This window comes from Leptidea sinapis, chromosome 5, assembly GCF_905404315.1.
Source record: "Leptidea sinapis chromosome 5, ilLepSina1.1, whole genome shotgun sequence".
In the NCBI taxonomy this organism is placed as follows: domain Eukaryota; kingdom Metazoa; phylum Arthropoda; class Insecta; order Lepidoptera; family Pieridae; genus Leptidea; species Leptidea sinapis.
The window spans coordinates 5,544,152-5,567,180 of record NC_066269.1 but is presented as its reverse complement, the minus strand read 5'-3'; the positions used below and the strand labels follow the sequence as shown (position 1 = coordinate 5,567,180).

At 40.3% G+C, this 23,029-nt stretch overlaps 1 protein-coding gene across 1 annotated transcript in view; it reads left to right on the top strand.

Annotated features, from left to right (window-relative positions):
- LOC126964497 (ras-associated and pleckstrin homology domains-containing protein 1) overlaps positions 1-23,029 on the top strand; it is a 64,745-nt gene that overhangs the window by 5,744 nt on the left and 35,972 nt on the right. The window contains exon 3 of the mRNA XM_050807659.1: positions 2-1,551. Coding sequence (XP_050663616.1) covers positions 2-1,551 — 1,550 coding nt within the window. The remainder of the gene's footprint in view (position 1; positions 1,552-23,029) is intronic.

The window sequence follows — 23,029 nt, the reverse complement described above, 5'->3', positions numbered from 1 at the left end:
GGCATGTCGACCGGTACCCTGCCCCAGTGGAAGCGGGAGCTGCTGCAGCGACGAGCGGCGCGGGCCCGGCCGCCGCCCGCCGCCCCCGCGCCGCCCCCGCCGCCGCCGCCCCCCGCGCAGCCCGCGCCCGACGACGACGAGGAGCTGCGCTACGGACCCGGCATCGTCAAGCGGCTCAAGTCGCGCTACCTCAGCTTGGCGCTGCGCGAGGCGCCCCGCCGCCGGCCCTCCGTGCTGCGCCGCGCCGCCTCGCTCGAGCACCTGCTGGACGAGCGGCCGCCGCCCGCGCCGCGCCAGCCCGCGCGCCCCGCCCGCCCCGCCTCGCTCGCCGACCCGCCGCGCGCCGCGTCCGTGTCGGCCCCGCGCCGCGACCTGGTCAAGCGCGCGCGCTCCGTGGACGCGCTGAGCCGGCTGGACACCCGCGATGACCGCGAGCCGCCGCCGCCCCTGCCCCCGCAGCCCCCGCCGCCGCCTCCGTCTCCGCCCCCCGCGCTGCCTAAGACGGCGCGCCCGCCCCGCAGGCCCGCGCCGCTCTTGCGTGACGCAGAGCGCCCTCCGCCGGACGTGGTTCGCTCCACCCTTCGCAAATTCGAGTGTGCAGCGCCCCGCAAGCCGGCCCCCGCGGCCCGCGTGTCGGGCGTGCTGCGCTGCCTGGAGGGCCTGCCCCGCAGCTCCACGCCGGAGCCCAGCCGGCGCTCGCCCAGCCCGGCGGCGGCCGACCTGTCCGCCATCGCCGAGTGGGAGGCCGCGCCGCCCGCCGCCGACGCGAAGCAGGTGTCGCGGGCCGCGCTGGAGGGCATCGCGCGCGCCGGTTCTTCAGTGCGGTACTCGTTCGAAGATCCGAAGCGGGGCTCTCACCTTCCCCCGGTGTCCGCCACGAATCCGGTGCTGCTGAACCGAGTCCGTCTCTCTTCTCCGCGACGAATAGGAGTCATCAAACCGATGCCGGCGATCTCGACCGACTCCCGACGTTCCAATTCCCCGCCGACGACAGGCGACACCCTCCAGGAGACACGACTACCGGAAAGTCCGCCGGCCGAACCGCCCGAGAGCACGCCGCCGCCGCGCCCCGAGCGAAGGGAGCCGCCGCCTGCCGCGCTGGTGGAGCCCCTACCGCGGCCGACGCCCGAACCCCACACCGAGACCGTCTTGAATGATTCCGAATCAAGTGTGTCGGTGTCTCGGGAACCGACGCCAGAGGCGGATCTAAAACCGGAGGCCCGCGTCGATGAAAGTCCAAAGCAAAAGCATTTAACGAACGGCTACGGCACCGCGGAAAAGATAGAGCCCAAGTTACGGGTCGTGTCGCGTATCGGGGCCGCGAGCATCGAGCGCGCGTGGACCGGCGCACCGGACCGCAAGTGTGTGACAAGTGACAAAGATGACAAGAGTGAGAGAGGTGACCCGGGTGTGGTGCGAGCGCGCGGGCTGCGGCCGGCCGAGCGCGCCGCCACCTCGGTCGTGTTCAACTTCTCGAACCGCAAGGAGGTGCCCGACTACATCGAGAACGATGGCATCATCCTGCGCGCCAGCCGAAGGAACAGGTTTAAGGTTAGTTTTGTAGTGATCATAGTTCTTCAGGTCACCGTCGACCTATTATCATTCTTCATTAAGACGACTGAGATGTTTTATTGTAAAACAATATTTTTTCTTATACCCTCAACTTTTTTAGTAAAATTAAATTTAGTTTTCTAATACTTCTATACTAAGGCCAACGAGACGAGATAAAGAATGTAAACAAATGGACCGTTACTGAGTTACGTTGCGTTAGGGAGTAATTATAATCTGTGTCCTTATCACTCCTACGCAGTAACGGCGTCAGTTGATCGACGACAGCTGTCGGTGCGTTTATAGCAATATTGCCAACATGATTAATAATATAATACATAGTTTTGGCATAAATAAGGCTGATCCGGACGCTAATGCAAAATGCATTGCTCTATGCGTCACCAACCTATGACCCTAGATCAACTTGAAAATACTGTCGGCAGACAGATGTCGCGATAGATATACATCTAGCATGCGTAGGGTGCGAATGACATTTACTCACAGAGGATAATATGAATACTATGTCATAAGAGACAGGACTGCCTAACAAAAAATTAAAATTTAGTTTGTGCAGTGGTTTGATATAAATTTGAAATAGTAGTAATTACAGTATGGCGATTGGCGACGAAGTATAATCCGGCTACGTTTGAAAGCGAACAGTTGCATATAACATAGTGGATGTCAGCCACTGACCTCTACGATATATCACTGGACTGACGGCTGTCAAAGTGCTTGTATGCCCGTTTGATATTCGCCATTTTGGCGCTGTTAGCCATGTAGCGAGAGTCCGCGGTACTAAAACTAATGATCACAACCTCAGCAAACATCTTTTGGGAAACTATTTACAAAAAAAATTGTGTACTTTATTACGTTTATTCTTGTAGTATAAATAACACGTAAAACGAACGAAATTAATTCAAAATGAAAAAATACTTCAGAGTATTGTATGTCCCTCCGCAGCCATTCGTATTATAAGTGAAAATTGTTCTCTGGACGCTCGTTAGTTGAGCTTCTAATGGGCACAAAAAATTTGCCGTCAAACATATGGAACAGCCTGTCCAGTTGTACTTATACAGGTCAGTGATTTCGGCTATATCCGTTTTGTACAGGCTTATAGCAGTCACCTGTCAATCTTTTTTTTTTGTTATGGAATAGTAGGACAAACAAGCGTACGGGTCACCTGGTGTTAAGTGATCACCGCCGCCCACATTCTCTCGCAACACCAGAGGAATCAAAAGAGCGTTGTCGGCCTTTAAGGAAGATGTACGCGCTTTTTGTGAAGGTACCCATGTCGTATCGTCCCGGAAACACCGCACAAGGAAGCTCATTCCACAGCTTTGTAGTACGTGGAAGAAAACTCCTAGAAAATCGCACTGTGGAGGACCGCCACACATCCAGATGGTGGGGATGATATCCTAACTTGTGGCGTGTCGTGCGAAGGTGGAATCAATTTATCAATGACTGCACGTTTCATACAATCGAGTGAATCGCTTTTTTCGTAGAGAGTTACGCTAGGCTGCATTATCTAACGTCTTCGACTTCGCCCGGTCTCATCTCTCATTTTCCTGCGAATCATCATAACAATCAATGAGTGCGAACCGATTGACGGTCGAGAACTTGACGGAGAGGCTTTCTAATTGTTAACGGCGAGCAATTAGTGCTAGTGACACCGCGGCCATTTTATAATTATTTGTCTCCGCTCTACTTTGTGCGCTGTTCGAACGACTCGATATCGAATCGAACATTAATGACTTACAACTTCCTACTTGTAAATCTTGATATAAAAGAGTGGCAATGAGTTTCTTGCTACTTCTTCTCATTAGCTCAACCCTTTATGAAGTAGCGGTAGATTCAATAAGAAAAATATATTTTTTTTTGATATTCATAAGTGTCATTTCCGTGACCTATGTGAATAAAATGATTTCGATTTGATTTACTTTAATCTTTCCTTTCGTTGCGTGCGTCCGTGCAGAATGGGATGTTGCTGCGTCAGCTTTGTCGATGGATTGTGATCGTAATCGATTTGGCAGATGCTTCTGTTTATGACATGGTTATTCTCATATTAAACATTTTATTAAGATAATGCCTTTGGTTGCGAATGAAACGTGCAACTAGTTTTATTATATTCTCGTTCAAATGCTACATTTTATAAAGCTGGTTCCAATACAACTTTTGATAGGGCAACATTGTTAAACTTTAATACTTTTAAGGTCGAAGAGCTCAAAATAACACAAATTATATTTTTGTATGGAATTAGCGGGAAGTTGCAGGATGGCCTTTCGGGTCAACCGTTTTCCAATTTTTAAATTTATTTATGAATAAAATACTGATTTTACTTAATGGTTTTAAAGCATAAAACTACTGAGGTTTGTACTATTGCTAGATTAGTCTAAGAGTCACAATAAAATAATTACTAGTTTAAATTTTAATATAACAAATAATAACTATAATGTTCCAAATAAAAATGAAGGTAATTATAACAATAAATTGTTTATGCATTAGGTAATTAAATATAGGTGAATCGGTGGTCAGGCATGTCTCAAAAAGTATTTTTTTTAAATTGTTGCAGTCAACAAGTCAGTCATGTCCCGTGGCAATTTATTAATTAGTTTAGGCATTATGTAAGCTGATATTCTTTCACTAAACACGTTGCATGCACGAAGCACGTGCAACCGGTTTAGGTCAACAGCGTCCGTATACAAAGGATGATCTACAACCGTTTTCATTAAAATTTAAAGTTTTGTTTAAGATTGAATACTCATTTTGCTTTAAAATTGGTAACACTTGACAATGATTAAAATACCCGCATTCTTTTTCTGATATTTTTAAGAATTTGAATTTTATAAATTTTGTTGTAAGTACGATTTTAACTGCTGATACATACTGAACGTATGATTCGGCTAACGAGTTTAAATGCATTAATTTGACTTTATAGGGGATGTGATTTTTAAGAATTGAGATATTTGCAAAGAATTGTCTAAGTTTGTTGCATACACAGTCTACGTGATTACTCCGACCCGAGATATGTGTGAGATTTAACTTTCCAAGTTGAAATTTCCATGGGCGTGGATTTGCCCGAGTGATAGTTTTTATCTAGTCAGACAATATGTTCGTGAACTATAAGGTATCTGATTGGTTACATTGATATATGTAAGAAAGGTTAGCAGTCCAACTACTGTACCTTGAGCAGCACCTTTCTTACCGTGACAGGATTACTGAACGTATTGTCGATTTTCACTTTGAATGTCCGATTTTTTAGATAGTGACTACACCATTCCAGTAATGGACCACGGACTGTACAAAAAGTCTAGCTCGTTAATAAGTTTAATATCTAACAGAGTATCAAAGGCGCGACTAAAGTCTATAAATAATACTAATACATGCTTTTTAAGATTGAATTGACTATTTACCTCGACAATAAATCTTGATAAAAGGTTCAAAGTACTCCGGCCACTCTGGAATCCAAATTGATTTTGTTGTACTTCATGTATCCTGTAACAACTATGTTATCTGTTCACATAATAAGTTTGCAACAATTTTATCAATCTATGTTATGATAGTATTGTTATGGGTCGATATGTAGAATAATCACTATGGTTTCCATTTTTAAATATAGGCCTCCCACAGCCTTCTTTTAATTAATCGGGAGAACGAATTTGATTACACTGCAGTTTATTTAGTTTGCAATAGCCACGATATGGCTATATAGAAGTTGCAATAGAAATCTCTTCCAATTAATTTTATATCTGATACCTTAATATCATCCAGACTAGGTGCCTTACGCGAGTTTAAATTTTGTATAATAATTTTAAAGACCGAATCGCTCGAAGGTTTTATAAATAAAGTGACTAGAATCATTTGGTTGGTGGTAACTATTTTGTTTATAAAATTTTATTTGCATGACGCACTAAATTCATTCATGGCATTATCAAAAACATTCGCAAAATTGTTTTTAAAAAGCATGTTGATATATAAGAAGGAAGTAGTATGCGGACAACTCAAATGTAGGTACATTTCTTATGAATCGTGTTACGTAGACGTCAATGAAAGCACGGAGCACGGCCTTGGCTGTCACGCCGCACGATCCGTGTCGATAAGGCGAGCGCAACTGATAACACAATGTCGGAAGGTTACTGTCCACTGTTCCTGTTCCAAGTCCACCTTTTTTTATGAAAATATGGGACGAGACGAGCATGACCTTAAGCTAATGGTAATTGCCCTGCCCATTACCATGCAGTGCGGCACTACAATTGCGCTCGTCACCTTGAGGCATAAGATGTTAAGTCTCATTTGCCCAGTGATTTCACTAGCTTCAGACCGAAACAATATGTTTACACATTACTGCTTCACGGCAGAAATAGGCGCCGTTGTGGAACCCATAATCGAGCCGGCATACTGTGCAAAGGAGCCTCGCACTGGTAAACGTCGTCGAAGCGAAGCGTGTTCTTAACATTGCTTAAGAATCCTCAGTTTTCCGAATTTGTCTGTAATACGCGGTGCAGTGCCTTGCTAGGTCTATTAAAAAGCACCAAATCCTGCTTGTAATATTAATTATATGAATAACTCCTATGTAAGGCAACATAAGGAAAGATTTGTTCGTAATTACTCATTATACATCACTTCGATTCATCACTTAGATTTGTGACAAACTGGCCCCGAACACGAATTTGTCACAAATCTTAAACTCCGTCTTTCTTTTATGGAAAAGGAGGACAAACGAGCGTACGGGTCACCTGATCTTAAGTGATCATCGTGGCCTACATTCTCTTGCAACACCAGCGGAATCACAGGAGCGTCGCCAACCTTTAAAGAAGGTGTACTCGCTTTTTTGAAGGTACCCATGTCGCATCGTCCCGTAAACACCGCACATAACACAGCTTTGTTTTACGTGGAAGAAAGTTCCTTGAAAACCGCATCCGTTTTTTACGCTGCGTTTTTGCCTCAATTTAGTTAAGATTGTACACGTGTACAGTGCACGATGACCTGCAATGTCACCTCCTACGATAAACTGCGTAGACGGGTCTAGATTTACGCTGGGATCCTCTTGAGGTTGCAAGACGATCCCAGTTCTGAAAGACCAATTTCAAAACTTAGCTTGTTCCGGTGGACCCTCTGCAGCTACATTTCTACCATATTCCAAAACTGGTCAAAAATGTGAATATAATTTATTTATTTATTTATTTATACTTTAATAAAACGGCGTAAGCCAATTACAATATTAAAGTAAGAATTAATTACAAACTAGACATATTACACAAATAATAGTTAATAAATACAAAGTTTACTGTAAATAACTAACAATTAATTAACATCCAAATACCGTTCATCCATTCCTCTCACAAAAACGCAAGCACTCTGTTAAAATCGTCTGCCATCCATCCGCAAATAAATCACAAGCAGGGTTGGCTTCGAGAAGAGCGTTGAGAGCAGAGAGAGACCTCGGTATAGGTGAGTTGGTGCGAGCCACAGTACGATGTGTCGGACTTGAGAACAATCTATGCTTGCGCCTCGAACAGTAATTGTCCGGTACAAAGATTCTACATAGCTCAACATGCAAACTCGGCGCATCTATATCACCTCTGAGAACTCTGCACATAACTGTGAGCTGCTGTCGTTTTCGCCTAACCTCGAGGGTGTTGTAGCCTAATGTACCCAGAAGAAATTTTGTGGGATACATATAGGGGTAGTATCCATGCGTACGTTTGTAAAGGTACCTAAGAAAAGCTTTTTGCACCTTTTCGAGAAGGAGTACATAAGTACTTTCATGCGGATTCCACACACACATAGCTGTTTCTAGCTTGCTGCGCACTAAAGCACCGAATAAAAGCTTTATAACTGGTTCAGATGTGAAATCCCCAGAATTCCTCAAAACAAAGCCTAAAATTCTATAGGATTCCTTGGCCAGAGTGGTAATATGATCATGGAAGGTTAATTTTCGATCGAATGTGACACCCAGGTCTTTGATAGTTTCTGGTCGAGATATCGAATCACCACCAATTCTATAATCAAACTCTATTGGGCACCACTTTCGACCGAAAGTCATGGCAAAGCATTTGGACGTATTAAATGCCATACGGTTCCTCAAGCTCCACTGGAACACAGCTTCCACATCATTTTGGAGTGCCATGCAATCTGAGTCAGATTTGATTTCTTTGAAGAGTTTCAGGTCATCAGCATACAGGAGACACCGAGAATTACCAAGCACATCTGGAAGATCATTTATCATTAAAAGAAACAGAAGAGGCCCCAGTATCGATCCCTGACTAACCCCAGATCGCGTGTGGTAATGATTGGATTCGAACAGACCAAGCCGGACATATTGTTGACGGTCACGCAAGTAGTCTGCGATAAGTCGGAGAAGTCTCGGTGCAAAGCCAATAGCGCTAAGTTTTTGTAACAATATGTCATTATTGACCCTGTCAAATGCTTTCTGGAAGTCAAAGTAGAGCACGTCAACCTGAGAACCACGATCCAGTTTTTCCGAGATAAAATCAACTAGTGACAACAAGTTAGTGTCTACAGATCTTTTCGGTCTAAAACCATGCTGCTCGCCACAAATGTATTTGTCCACTTGCGCGTATATGTAGTTGTGAATAATGCTTTCAAATACCTTTGCGGGCGAAGACAACACTGCAATAGGACGGTACTCTTCAACTTTCGATTTATCAGAGCTTTTCGGTACTGGGGTAACTCTCGACAACTTCCATTGGGACGGATATTCTCCCGATTCCAGGGCAAGATTGAAAATATGACAAAGAGGCATACAAAAGTTCTTTTTTGCCAGCTTTAGAACTGCAGGAGGAATACAATCCGGTCCTACGGAACTGCTCTGCTTCAACTTGTTGATTCCACCTATGACATCATCAGGTGTAATATGAAAGATGTTTACATAATTGCTGTCATACGTTCTATCGAAGCCATAAGCTTCATCTGTATCGAGTACAGGTACATCTGGCAAAAATGTGCTTGAAAAAAAGTTGGCGAAAGCATTTGCAGCAGCAACACCTGAAAAAGTTTGCCCCTCAAAAGTCACACTAGGTTCAAATCCACCTTTGGTGCGAAGGCTTGAAACGTGACGCCAAAAACCGCGAGGGTTGGCTTTGATGTTAACTTCAATATACTTAATATAGTCGCAATAGGATGACTCTATTCGGGTTTTAAGATCTGCTCGAAGTTCTGACAATCTTCTGTATATTTCTGGTGAGTAAGAACATTTCCATAATCTATGCAACTTCATCTTACACTTGATATCTCGGATAATATCACACGTAAACCAAACGGGGTAACGTTTACTATGGCATTCTTTACGTCGTTTCCTAGGCATGCACTGGTCAAAGATATTATAAACGGATTTATAAAAATTTTCAGTTGCATCTCTCACAGTATGTGCCTCCAGAACTGAACGCCAAGAATTTGCCTCGATTAATGCAGAAAAAAGCTCATAATCGCATCGACTAAAATTCCAGTCCCTGCAAGGATTTATATTAGATGGCTCAAGAAAATCTGAACGGCGACATGTATCGAGCCTGACTTCAATCTCTAATGGTGGATGATACGCGTCGGGCAGAACTATACCTTCAGCAGTTATAACACGCACCCCTCCACACACATCGCTCTCTCGAACCAGAATTACATCAAGCATACCTCCAAACATATTTTTGATAATGTTGTTCTCAGACAGATTACAATATGATAAAAAATAACAATAATAATTATTAATATTTACGGATGCACTATTTAAATTGAGATCACCTAGTATTAGAACTGGTGCTTTTAACACAGTAATTGTGTGCTCCACCTTACAAAACCACTCCATATAATCACAGTCTCTAGCACTAGGTTTAATGTATACAACGCAAACGTAGAACCGATGACCATGCCGGGAAAAGGATGCCCAGAGATCCTCACCATTGTCGGTCTCCAGTTCATGGCATCTGCTCAATATGACGGGAACGGGCAGCAAGCGCCACACCACCACATGGCGTGTCTCTATCTCTGCGTAGAATACTCCAATTTGCACATTCAAGCTCAGAAGTCTCCACAGAGGCATCAAGAAATGTTTCCGTAGCGGCTACAATATCACAATCATTCATTGCTAAATTATTCCGCCACATACGCAATTTCGTTTTCAGACCGCGGACGTTCTGATAGAAGATTTTAACGGTTTTATGACGACTACGCTGAACGAAAGGGCTGTTTCTTGCCTCTAGTAACAGGAACCATGGTAGCGTCATTGATTTTTGCCTTCTGGTGGGTAACCCAAGCCTTAATTCTGGCGTTTATGGGCCAGGCTTCAGCTGAAAAACATACCTCATAAGCTGCCACAGGTATACCAATCTTGTAGGACTTATAATCTCCTCTTCGGTTCAATTCCTGTACTGTACAAGTACCGGTGGGGCAAAGCTGACGAAGATACTCTCTTACATCTTCAACACACGACTCCATGTTCCACAAGTGCATGTATTTACGAGGCTCCACTGCTTTGAGATTTGTACTAGCTGGACCGGCAGTACCGCATAACGAAGCTGGTCGACGACTTTTCCTTGCAACTTCTATCCACTGGTCATCATCAGGGTCGTTACAGGAAGCCGCTGGAACATTCGAGTCATGTACTGCTGGTTGCGATACTTTTGCATTAGCCTTATTGGTCGATGGACAATAAGAAGGTTTTGGTGGCAGATGCTGAACTTTGCTGCAAGCTTTACCATGATAAGATTCGCGACGTTTCCTGTTCTTTTTAAGATTTCAACCGTGGCAGCGCTAAGCTCACATAGTGGCTGCTCAATAACCCTGTCAAAATTCTGTCGTGCAAAATTTATGTTTGCGATGCTATTGTCTATTATTCGCGAGGTGTACACATCAAGCTTGTTTCCAAGAGTTGCTAATACAGACACAACCTTGTCAAGACGATCCTTTAACTCAGTGACAAGTGAAAGTTGATTCGTATCATCAATAGTTTCGAAGGAGGTGTCATCCGTACCTTGGGAATCATTTCCGACGGGGTTCTTCTTTCGAATAGTTATATTTGAGCTATCCATGCTGCTAGTAAAGTTGCTCAAATAAATGAAATGAAAAAGAAAATAGAATAAAAAACAAAAAAAAAAACGCCGTACTCCGGGTATCAAAGTGTTACAACTAAACAATTGAGCTAACCGTGACTTGGATGTCGGAATGAAAAATTCAATTGCATGTGGCTTATGACAAATTATTGTCAGAAAGTATTGTACACAATAGTCTTTGGTATCAATAACGAAACGTACAATTTAGAAGTACCCTCGCTATTATTTACTCACTTGCGAACATTAATTATTTTAAAACTGAGATAAATCCACGATTTTTGCATTGAACTAATTATAACGCACTATTGTTACTATTAAGGCTTCACTTTAGACACAATTCAAGCAAAATCTTTGACTCTAGCCACTTAAATCGAATTAAAAATGTTGAGAGCGATGTGCACGTTACACGGCACACACAGTTAAAATAGAGGTTAATTCTAAACTAAGATCTTGCTATGGAAATTTATGTTGCAGCTGAGTTCCAACTAGGGCTTTCAATGCTGCAGTCGATGTCCAATCTCGGTATTCGCGGACGTGGAAATTGTCGATCCCGCGGGATCTCGGGATTTGCCGGATCCCGCACTTAGAAATAAATATATTTTAAGGCATTTTTAGATGAATGATGTGGTCTCTGCCTACCACTGTAATAATTACGTACGTATCCGAACGTAACTAAAACAAAAAATAATTGTGTAATACAAGAGTTTTATTTTAATTGTAAAGTTATTATGAAATCAAGTTATTTAGAGATCAAAGCAAATTAATGTTTGACAGTAAATTTAGAAGTATTGCGTTCGAGAATGATTCTTGTCTAAAACGCAAATCCCGCGGATACGCAAACTTGTAATACCGCCTTACACGGGATTTGAAAATGACGCGAGATTGGAAGCCCTAGTTCCAACCACGAATTAATAGTTAATTAGTTAGTTAAAAAGTTGAATATAGAGAATTGATTGTGCTGTGATGTGTATGTCAAAAAACTAAAATTGGGCAATCAAAAAAGTGATTCCATCCATCTTTTCTTTGATATCTACTCACAATACAAGGAAAAAAGGAACCAATCAATTTTCACTTATTTCATTTAAAAAACATTGAGAGTGGTAGATTTAAATAGTTTTTTGTGTAATATTTATTGAAATATGTAATTATTACACTATTAATTATTGTTATTTTTACATTACATTGTAATGTAACAGTCGTTACGTAACTTCCACAATTACAATCACAAAATAGTCATATCTTTAATGGTATTTCATGATATTACGGCAGGCTTGGAGGGGATAGGGATTTTGCTGCGCGACCGAACTGAAAAAAATGTGATAGTAAAACCGTAAGAAAAAGTCCGTGGAAAAAAGTGCGTGGAATAAAACCGTTAAATGAGACGTGCGCAGGCGCGACACAAGCGAGTAGTGTATATATTATCAATATTATTATATTAATATATGATAACGATTATAGACATATTAGAACGTTTTTTTTTGCACTTGGTCTATTCTACATTAGCCGAAGGAACTTCGTTCCTACCTGGTGTCCCACGACACCACATCATTTTTTTTTGTTAAAAGGTCTGTAACGACACTAAATCGTTTATCGATAAAATATGACGAGGGAAGTCTTGACACGTTGTACAAAATATGGAATATCCAAGTTTTTACAAGAAACAGTCGCTTAGCTCCTTAAAATATTATCTGCCCACATTAATTGGTGAAGTCAAGTTCATATTTAAGTTCTTCACTACCGAAAGCAGATAAATTTTCGTCGACTCCCGCTTACTAATTGTGAAACCCCATTTTTTAAGTGAAATCTTCTTTAGCGGCGTTGAGCACTTTTCTTGGGCCCATCCAGAGTATAAAATACCAACTATAAAATGTTAAACTCGCGTCATGCTACGTGTTCTGATCGAAAATTCGTAAGACAATTTCATACAGTGTTTTGGTATACCAGGCAATGATAGTTGAAAAAGAAATTGTCTTAGGTATGCCGTGAGTATACCTTAATATATTCTGACGTTTGTATTTAACCACATAAATGCTAGTAGGTACTTTTATTCTGATAACCATTACAATATATTCAAAAATGCACAACGTTAATGTTTAAGTTTTCATTTCTGCCAGCACTCCCCAAGTGCAACCCGTATTTTTTTGTCGCGCTAAAGTAGACCCCGTCGAAATTCCGCGGACCACTTTGGGAAGTTATGCTCTAGACTCTACAGTCTAGGCGAATCATATGGTCCATGTAATTAAGATTAAAGTCAGAATTGGACGTGTTTAAATAAAAAAGGTGCCGTGAACAAGTCGCCTGGGCCGCTCCCCGCTGTTATCATAACCTCAATACATTGTTCGCATTGGCGTTGTTATGAAAACATTCCGTCGGAATTGTTGATACAAGCTTCTGTACGGGCACACGAAAATTTAAACAGTGCACCAACCTGCAAATCTTTTGAATTGTTGCTTTAAAAGGTACCCGATGTTCAAATATATTTTCAATAGCTTCTTTTATTACTCATCCAACCTATTCGGGCGATCTTGACAAGATCGTCGGTCCATCTTGTATCGGCCTACCAACACTACGTCTTTCGGTACGTGGTCGCCATTCGTGGATCTTACTGCTCCAACGGCCATCTTTCTGTCGAGCTATGTGCCCTGCCCACTGCGGGTGATTTTGGTTCTCCTACGGATCTCCTCATTTCTGATTCGATATCGCAGGGAAACTCCGAGCCCGTTGCCCGCTGACCGACAATGAGCTTCCTCATAAGGCCCATTGTTAGCGACCACGTCTGCGTTCCGTATGTCATCCAATACTTAGGTGTGTGGTATTCCCTCTCACTATGGTACACCGCGGAACACTTCATGTGTTCCGCGGTGTACCTATTCAAGTTTACACTAGAGCACATGGTCACAATATGTCACACAGTGCGGCTGGACTGTACTGGTACTCACAACGTGGTGCTGCGAGGGCTTAGGAAGGATCTGGAAAGTTCGAGCTTTAAAGACGAGCATCCTCAAAAATTGCGGCCTTTTTGATCTTTAAACGCTAATCGCTCGATTGTGAACCACTTGTTCCCGTTTACTGCACTGTGGTTGGTAGGTTGCGTTACGTGTATCAATTCAGAGTTTACGATTTAAGTTATAATATCATTTGTGATAGTAAATCAATAATCGTACAGTTCAATATTATTCCTGGATGGCAGGACAAACGACCATACGCACGTGTCATCTGATGTGTTATGCTAGACAGAGGAATCATAGCAGCGTTGCCAACCTTAAATCTAATGAACGTTCATACGACTTTGAAACCCGAAAATACATTGGTACTACGTGTTGGGCGAAGATCGAAACATATTGCGTAACCGATGATTTTCAACTTGGTACAATTCAAAATATTGTGGTTTTTCATTGAGGTAGGTAATACTTATATCTTAATTAATGAACTCCTAAACTAATGAACGGATTTTAATTTGGATTACTTCATGGGATTTAGTCCAACTTGAGGGATAGGATAGTTTTTATTTAGATTTGGGACCCATAATTATTTCTATTTCCAATATTTGTAATAAATATGTATGGACATATTTTCTATGAGAGAATTTACTGACGCACGATTTGAAAGTTCTGCTGTGAAACAATTTCATTATAACACCAGGCAGAATATTTTACGAAATAATTCTTGATGTTATGAAATATTATTGACAAATTCATAAATAAAATACTTTTATGTACAGAACAACGACTGTCGAGTCAGCTAGTCCTATCTTCCCTTTCTTGGCGTGCGTCCGTGCAGAATGGGATGTCCCAATGCCAACTTAATGGCTGACAGGCAGTGTTGAGATAAAACCTTTAGTTGCGAATGCAACGGGCAACTACTAGGAAAATTATAAATTAATTGAAAAGGTGATTGCGTTGCATGCTATCGTGTCCGAACTTACAACTACGGGGTAGTAGTTATTAGCCCGTCAGTTGTCAGGCGGGTTACTACGTACGAGGCACACGGAGCACGGCGGGCAGGGTGCGGAACGCGGGGCGCGGCTGCGGAAGTATCTGCGGCGCACGCGCATGCCACCTGTCACTTTCTATGACTCCACCGCGAGTCGCGACCGACAACAATCAATGTTTGCCAAAAAACGTGTGGGAGAGAGTCGATGTGTTATGTGAGGTGATGTGCGATGTATCGCGTCCGCACGAGGTGCTAGCTCAGAGATACGAATCTGAGATCTATAAAGCGTACTTATACTTCGCTCAGACTCCTCCTCCTCGCGTCGTATTCCTCATTGCTGAGGGTCGTGATTTCTCTGCGGATTCTACTTTTTGACAATAGTTCGCCATCTGTGTCTGTCAAAGACAGACACAGATGGCTACGTCATGACATCCAGTATTGAGAGATGTGCGGATTTGGTCATACCATCTTATAGGGCTGCGACCTCTGAGGCGTCGTCCGTCTACCTTCCCAATACCCATCAGTTGTTTGAGGTTGTGGCCACCTTTTCTGGCGATATGTCCGAAGAACTCTAAGATTCTACGCAGGCAGATGGATGAGAGTCTGGTTTTTACACCTAGAGTGTGAAGGATGAATTGGTTGGTGCGGAATGCTGTCCAAGGGATTTCAAGCATCTCTCGCTCAGACTAAACTCACGTTAAACTTAGCTGAGTGTAAGCTTAGCACGATCTTTGAATTCGTTCTTATAGTCATTTTACGGCTGAAATTATGCTGAGTTTAAGCTAAGACAGCGTAATGCAAAACACAAGTACGGGTTTTATCGCATTCAGAAAAGTTTTACTTGACTAAAGTCTGAGCAAAGTCTTAAGTCCGCTCTATAGATTTTTATAAATGTAAATATTATCTTCTCGCGGAACGCTTCACGTTGCCAGAGTACGAAATTCAATTCACTCGAGCTATGTTTGAAAGTAATGAAATTGATATTCGCTTTGATAATATTTAGTTAAAGAAAAATGTTGTCCCCGAATTACAAAATTTCCCTTTTAGCTAAAGTATCGTATAACATCATTTAGCGACGGAATATCGAGTTACGTTACAATCAATCTGTATTAATGATCTGAGAAGCCTTACGGCCGTGTCGCGTCACCAATACCGTGACGTCAGCGCAATACGACGACGTAACTAACATCGTGGGAGGCGGACACAAGAGCCAGTCCTCTCATCTGCGCCCACAACAATTCAATTTTACTTTCGCAGAAAGCGACAGTTTTACGTCCGTGTAGCGTGTGCCTCAGACCCAATTTGCGGTTCTTTATTTCCAATTTCGGTCTCATTTGAAACGGGGCGACCTTTTCGTTGGTACCAATCCGGCCTTAAATTATGGACCAAATACTTGTTAATGGAAGGGTATCAATGTAGGTCTACCGGTCGCGGTAGCGGAGCGGGAAACTAGCGATTTTTAATAAATTGTAGAGTGAACGAAATTTGTCAATTATTTGCTAGTTTCGTTGGTTGTTTTTTCTCATATTGTGTTCAGTAATTTGTTACTGATAAACCGTTTCCTTTTTCGTTTATTTTAAACACCGGTGGTAATAATTACACTTCATGAATACTGGTTGATGATCAATACTGATACAAAGAAACAAAAAAAATCTATTGCAAATAACTTACTGTAATACTTTTACAGTGTGTTAGTTTAATACATAAATATAAAATAATTTAAAATATAAAAAGCTCATTCGGATTGGTTTTCCTTAGCTGCAATACAGTCCATAATACTTTGAGGCCAGTTATCAATAGAAGCACGCACCTTTTCCAGGGAAAAATTCTTCACTGCCAATCGTACGGATTGTTTTAGGAACTCCAAATTATCATGGCTATTGACTCCATCACGACCGCTGTCAAGAGTCTGCGGGCGATGCGGCGAGTGGCCAGTGTTAGTAGTAGTTCGTTCCGTGAGCCCGGCCCATCGACATTTACGTAAAGTTCGCATTCATTAGCATTAGATAAGTCGTCGGACTTGTTCAGATATTTAAACGAAGCGAAGATCGCAACTATTACGCAATGTTCAATTTCTATTTTGCCAAACGGCAGTATCCGCTACCTTACACATTATAATAATATTTTGTTTACTATAATGTTACATGGAGCCAGTGGGCCACAACCACAACGGCGCCTATTTGTCCCATGAAGCAGTAATGTCTAAGCATTACTGTGTTTCGCTCGGAAGGGCGCCGTAGCTAGTGAAATTACTGGGCAAATGAGACTTAACATCCTATGTCTCAAGGTGACGAGCGCAGTTGTAGTGCTGCATTTTTGGGTATTTCCAGATTCCTGAGCGGCACTGCATTGTAATGGGCAGGACGCATAAATTATCATTAGCTGAACGTCCTGCTCGTCTCGTCCCATAATGTTATAAAAAAATGGATTGTATTAAAAATATTTATAATAATTCAGTATGTCTCTATAAAAGTGTGTTTAGTTTGTTTGTATCTCTCTCTTTTAATGGAGGACAAACGTGCATACACACGGGTCAACTGATGTATATGATCACAGGCTGGATGGCCCAAACTCTCTTGCAGCACGAGAGATATCTCGAGAGTTGTCGACCCGAAAGCTTCAAATAAACGTACTTACAAATTCTAAAACCAAAAACGCTTTGGTATTTTCATGCCTTCCTCGTGTACCTTCCAAAAAAAATATTTTAAGATCATTAAAGTAAAATTTGACGAATTTTTATGTTAGGGGGATTTTTTTTCGAACCTTACCAAAGTCAAATAAACTTAATTCAATTAGGCTTAAACTAAGCGCTATTGTGGTCACTTTAAATATTTCTTCTACCTTCTATTTAATCTACCATCTATTATGTTCGGAAGAAGTTCAGCTTGTGAGAAGAACACACAAGAAACTCAACGGCCACTCTTTTCCATCAAATAGAGTATTTTACAATGGCTGTAATACACAATACAAATTAGTTTGTATGCTGCATTCAACATATGAATCGTTAATTATTTTATAAAAATAATAATGAATAAATTCTCGTATATTGGATGCATCAACCTTAAGAGCTTGAATTCATTGTTTGTGTAAGAATGCTTGGTGAAAATGATGATCGTTATACCTAAACAGTTATATGGAATAGTAAATGGTATAAAAATCATTAGGTATATACTTTTATTTAAAATTAGACACATAATGAATAATTATTAAAAAACAAGTAATTCGTGGCCAAGTCGCCGATAATCTCTAACATAAATAAATTAATCATCGTTATCGGTGTAAACCTTCATAAATTATTGACTGTAATACACGTAGGTACATTTCTTATCTTTGTTTTTATATGAAAGCAATAATTGAAAATATCCGAACCGTAAACTATAGAAAGTACTCACACATAGAGGTGGCTGTACAAAGTCATAAAACCATAATTTATAATATTGAATTGTCGCAGTAAAATGAGTATCACTAAACAGAAGGAAACAAAGATATGATAGATGACTCATTAAATACGGCCGACGGCCTCGTCAGGTGGTGCTCCTGGTATCCTATATTAAGATAGCTGATTGTTGGACAGTGGCTAATCATGTTGTGGTGTGCCTCAAGGAGCCGCGGTGGGCCCCAATGTCTACACTCGCTTCGTGTTGATAGTTGATCGAGCGCACACCGCACACCTGAGCGCCGGGATATAACAGCTGTGATCTCATATTTTATTCGCGCCACACGCGGCTCATGAGAGCTGTCGTTCCGCGTTATAACTTCAATTACAATTTCATTTATTTACTTCGTTTTGATGAGATTGGGTGTTGAGGATTAAGTTCTATTAAAGCATTTGGTTTATAGTCTGGCACGATAAGCCTGGGTTCACCAAACGCTGATGGTCATCATCAGCAATGCGCTCTACGGAGTGGCCACACCAATTTTGCTCATTTATACAGTATGTATTTTGCATTTCTGAATTAAATGTAGCCACATACTTGTTATTGCATTTGCTGACGATATACAAAACATGTTCAGCCAATAGATTACGATTTTATGGAGAACCTGATCTGAAATTACATTACCTATTAAAACTTAATTACTAAAGGTTAACTACTCATACTTTTTTGATATCAGAATCTCAGTAGGTACTAGATATTATTTAAATTAAAAAGAGTTGAAAGAAAAAAAATATAGCAGATCAAATTAAATTTTCACAAAAAGTAATCGGAAATGGAATTTATAACGGCATAAAAAGGCATTTATTTTCTCAAAATTGATTCCATTAGAATTATTTTTGATGTCATTTCTAATACACTAGCGGCGCAAGAAACTCTCCCAGTATTCTTTTTTTGCGCTCTTTTTCATAAAAATATACAATATTGTACTGTCATTACTTTTGCTATCACTTAAATGTTCAGCTGTGGAGAAATAGGATTTACGACACAGCCATTTTTGAATATAAAACATTTAAGTTTATAGATAATGCCCGAACAGGGGCTGGGACGTTATTATAAAAGTGTATACATTTACCCTTAAAGCTAGTATGTATCTTATGAAGCCTACTAGAATTAGTAACAAGCAATCAATTATTTCTAGTGTTATAATGTTGAAAATCACTATTAAGAGCAAAAAGTAGACGATTTTTGTCAACGTATATTAAATTTTCATAAATGTACTGATAATAAACAGTCCTAATATTTATTTCCATAATTTTTTCTTTGAGAGACTGTCTATAACCAAGCTGATATATAGCACGAACAGCTCTCTTTTGTAGAGCAAACACTATCAATGTCAGCAGCATGACCCCACAGTAAAATACCGTACGTCATGATGCTGTGAAAATAATTGAAGTACACTAGTCTATAAGCAATCTTTACATTATCAAATCAATTATTATTTATTTTCGCCTTAAATTTTTTTTTTAACATTTAATTGAATAAATATATAAGAAGTTTATTTACATATAATTCCAGTCATTGTGCCATTTTATTTGATGACTTTTTACCATCTTGTAAGTTATGACATAATCCCGTTCCAGCAATTATGAGATTTTTGATCAAACGACGTGAGACGTAGTTCTTGCACTCCTCTCTTGATTACTTGATCTTTGACATCAAAATTCCCGGAAATCGCTTTAAACCAACTTTGTGCTTTATCTCTTATTGAAACATCATTAAGTTGTAATTTAAGTCTTCTTCGCGGCTTGCGTTCCATTTTTTCTCATCAGTTAGAGAACATTATCGAATTTCTTCGTATAGATTCACTTACTTCGACCGATAGAAAAACAAATGAGAAATAGCTGAAAACAACATTTTACTAATTTGTTACTTTTTTGAAATGTAACCTTTTTAATGTCTACAAAACCAGCACTACAAATAAAACAGCCAAAGAGATTTTATTACAAGTTTATGCATACTATATGCTAAAATAGTCTTTCCCCGACCAACTATTTATATTTTTAACATATACCGCACCAAAGATTATAATTATTTACTTTAACGAAGTCCTAATCGTTGAATTAGTTATATCTACATATTATTATTTTGTTATCGAGGGTACTGTGTATTGTATAGGTTCGAAGTCCGTACACGAGTATAAGGAGGGTGAGTCACACGAGCGGCTGTGGCGAGCTTCTTGTTGTTCGGCCACCAATCTTTGGGACATGGTCGAGCCGGCTGGTATTACAGCTTGGGTGGTTGGGTGTTGAGGCCGAACACTACAAAATGGCCGGTATAATATTGCGGTACTCTGACTAATTGGGTACTCACGGAAGTTGTAATTGCCACGTCCGTGTGCCCTATGGGACCTTCTAGGACGCGCGTCTGGTACCATCCGCTTTTTACGCAGATGCAATCAGAAAGAAGTGAGGCATTAGAGCGTTAAAAGTGGTCAATCACCCAACTTACCTAAAAGAATTTGCTTTATGTAGGTACAATAAGCTTGCTTTCAATAAACTCCACCGGTCTTCAAATATGTACGGGCAAACAGAAATTAAGATGGACTGGATAAACTAACACAGAAAAAAAAGGCCCAGCCAGGGCAGTCCTCATGTACAGATCAAAGTAGTGACCACAGAAGATGAGCTCTCTATTATGTTTTTTGAACGACAAATGTCTCCCAACGGCTAGCGAGGGTGCCTGTGGCGTGAAATGTTGTCCAAATAGAACTATACACATAATCTCGAGGGCTTTAAGATTGCTGTGGCGGGTCCAGACTTTGTTAGTTGGACGCCGTGAAGCTCGACTGAGGAACTACGAGTTGGAAGCGATTAGCGAAGATTGGGACTGACTGGAGGTTCTTGACCGAGCAAGGACAGTGGGCTGTAGAGCGGCTGTAGCCTGCGATTGTCCGCCTGGCAAATGATGCAGCGAGCATTGCTCCCAATCGATCTCGAATACGTACAATATAATAAAATTCATAAAAATCGAAAGGCCTTCGCGACTGGAGTGTAGGCGTAGCTGATGACGATGGCACGATAGCACGCAATTACTTATAGTTTGATTCGAGGCACACAAACACGCATTGTTTGCTGGACTTGGATAAAGCATTCGATATATTCACTCATAAGTCGATTTATAACTCAAACCTAACCAAAACCTCAATAAACCAAACCAAATTTTAAATCCTCTTTTATTCGTAATTTGTACAAAAATAAAGCAACCAACCTGTGTTCAGAATAATTGGAAGCCGCAGGCAAAGATATGCTACTTATTGTGTATAAGGGATATTTCTGATATTTCATACAGTGAAACAAGAATTATTCCAAAACGAGGAAGTAGACGTTATTAAAACATCTGTTGCGGAATTAACTGGTTTACGTGACCTTGATTCAAACTGATCAATTTACGTCGAGCAAGCAGCTAAACAAATTATTGAACCCAATCTACGTCATAGACTTTTTATTACCTACATTTTATTCATTTGCAACAATTACCGGTCGGTCGGTAGGAAACATATTCAGAGTTTTATTGATTGGGTGATGGTGATGAGAAGAAGGAGTCTCAAATAATGCTAAACAAATACAACAAAACTTGATAATATTAATGAATTCCATACAATAATAATATCATAGTATATAATATATGGGTGATTGATAATAATTATCACAAGCGACATACCTAAGCGCTTTATCTTCGGTACTTGTAGAGAAGTAGATAATTTACTTAATGCCAAATAAAAAATTACTCAGGTTTTTTCTTTATTGATTTAAATGATTTTGTACGACATACTAATAATTTTGAATAATAAAAATTTGTATTTTCTTTAATTAACGCGAGTGTTACACATTTAAATAAACACTTTTAAAGGATTAAAACGCGTGTAATTGTAAATGTTTTTACATTAGATTTTTGTGTAAAAGTTACATATTATTTGTTGTAGTTAACCCGACGTTTCAAGACCTTTCCAGATCTCGTTTTCAGGGGTACTAAATGTAAAAACATTTACAATTACACGCGTTTTAATCCATTAAAACTGTCTTATTTTAATAAAAAGTATTAAGAATGAATAAATCGGATTAGGTTAGCCTGTAATGATAGTTTTAAGTTGTCTAATAAAAAAATTAAAAAAAAAATTGTCTTGTTACCGGCGGATGCGCCAGATGTGCGAGCTCTGACAGTCTTTCAAACAATGTATCTAACTCCACACGTTCTACTTTTCCTAATTAATTCTCATCGTATGTACAAAGTTATTTGTTTACCTCTCAACTTGTGTTGACTGTTGACGGAGCTGCTAATGTGTCTCAATGAAAAGCTGGTGGAGTCAATGACGTGTCTGTCAGTATTGAGGAATGCATCACTTGAACATTTTACATTTAACTTAGGCTGTACCGATATGCTGGAATGTTTCTTTTCAGTGTAAATATATATAATATATAGGTGATTGATAATATAATAAAATTAATAAAATAAAATAAGCCTTTATTGCTGTTATTTTTATCTTAATTAACAAAACATATTTAAAGTATAATAGAGGTAACAAAATATCATTAACTTAAACTAACTAGATGCTATCGTTGACATTCGGTTGTTTTCCCCTTGCAAAAGCTTGTCTTTCGACAAAGGCGAGGAGGCCTTTCAACAAGGCTTTCCACTTGTCTCTATCTTTTGCTATACGTAACCATTCTAAGATCACTGCTTTCTTAAAATCATCTTCCCATCTCTTTGTCTGTCTTCCCCTGCTTCGTCTGTTTTCTCTAGGGTACCATTCGGTTATAATTTTGGTCGATTTCTCTTTCTTTTCTCTATACTATTATATGTTATAAGTATCTAATTATATTGTCTGTGTTGAACTGTGTAGCCTCCTCTCAGTGTCAGTTGTCATTGATACCTCAAATATTTTAGAATGTGATGCTACGAATATCGTTTAATAATCGTTGTTTGTCATGTTCGCTATTAAGAAATTTAAAAAATGGTCCTTACATTATGTACAATCTAGTACATTGTATCCGTTCTCGGTTTCCCGTTAATTACCTATAACTAGCATGAATCAGAGAATAGTTCTGTCACAAT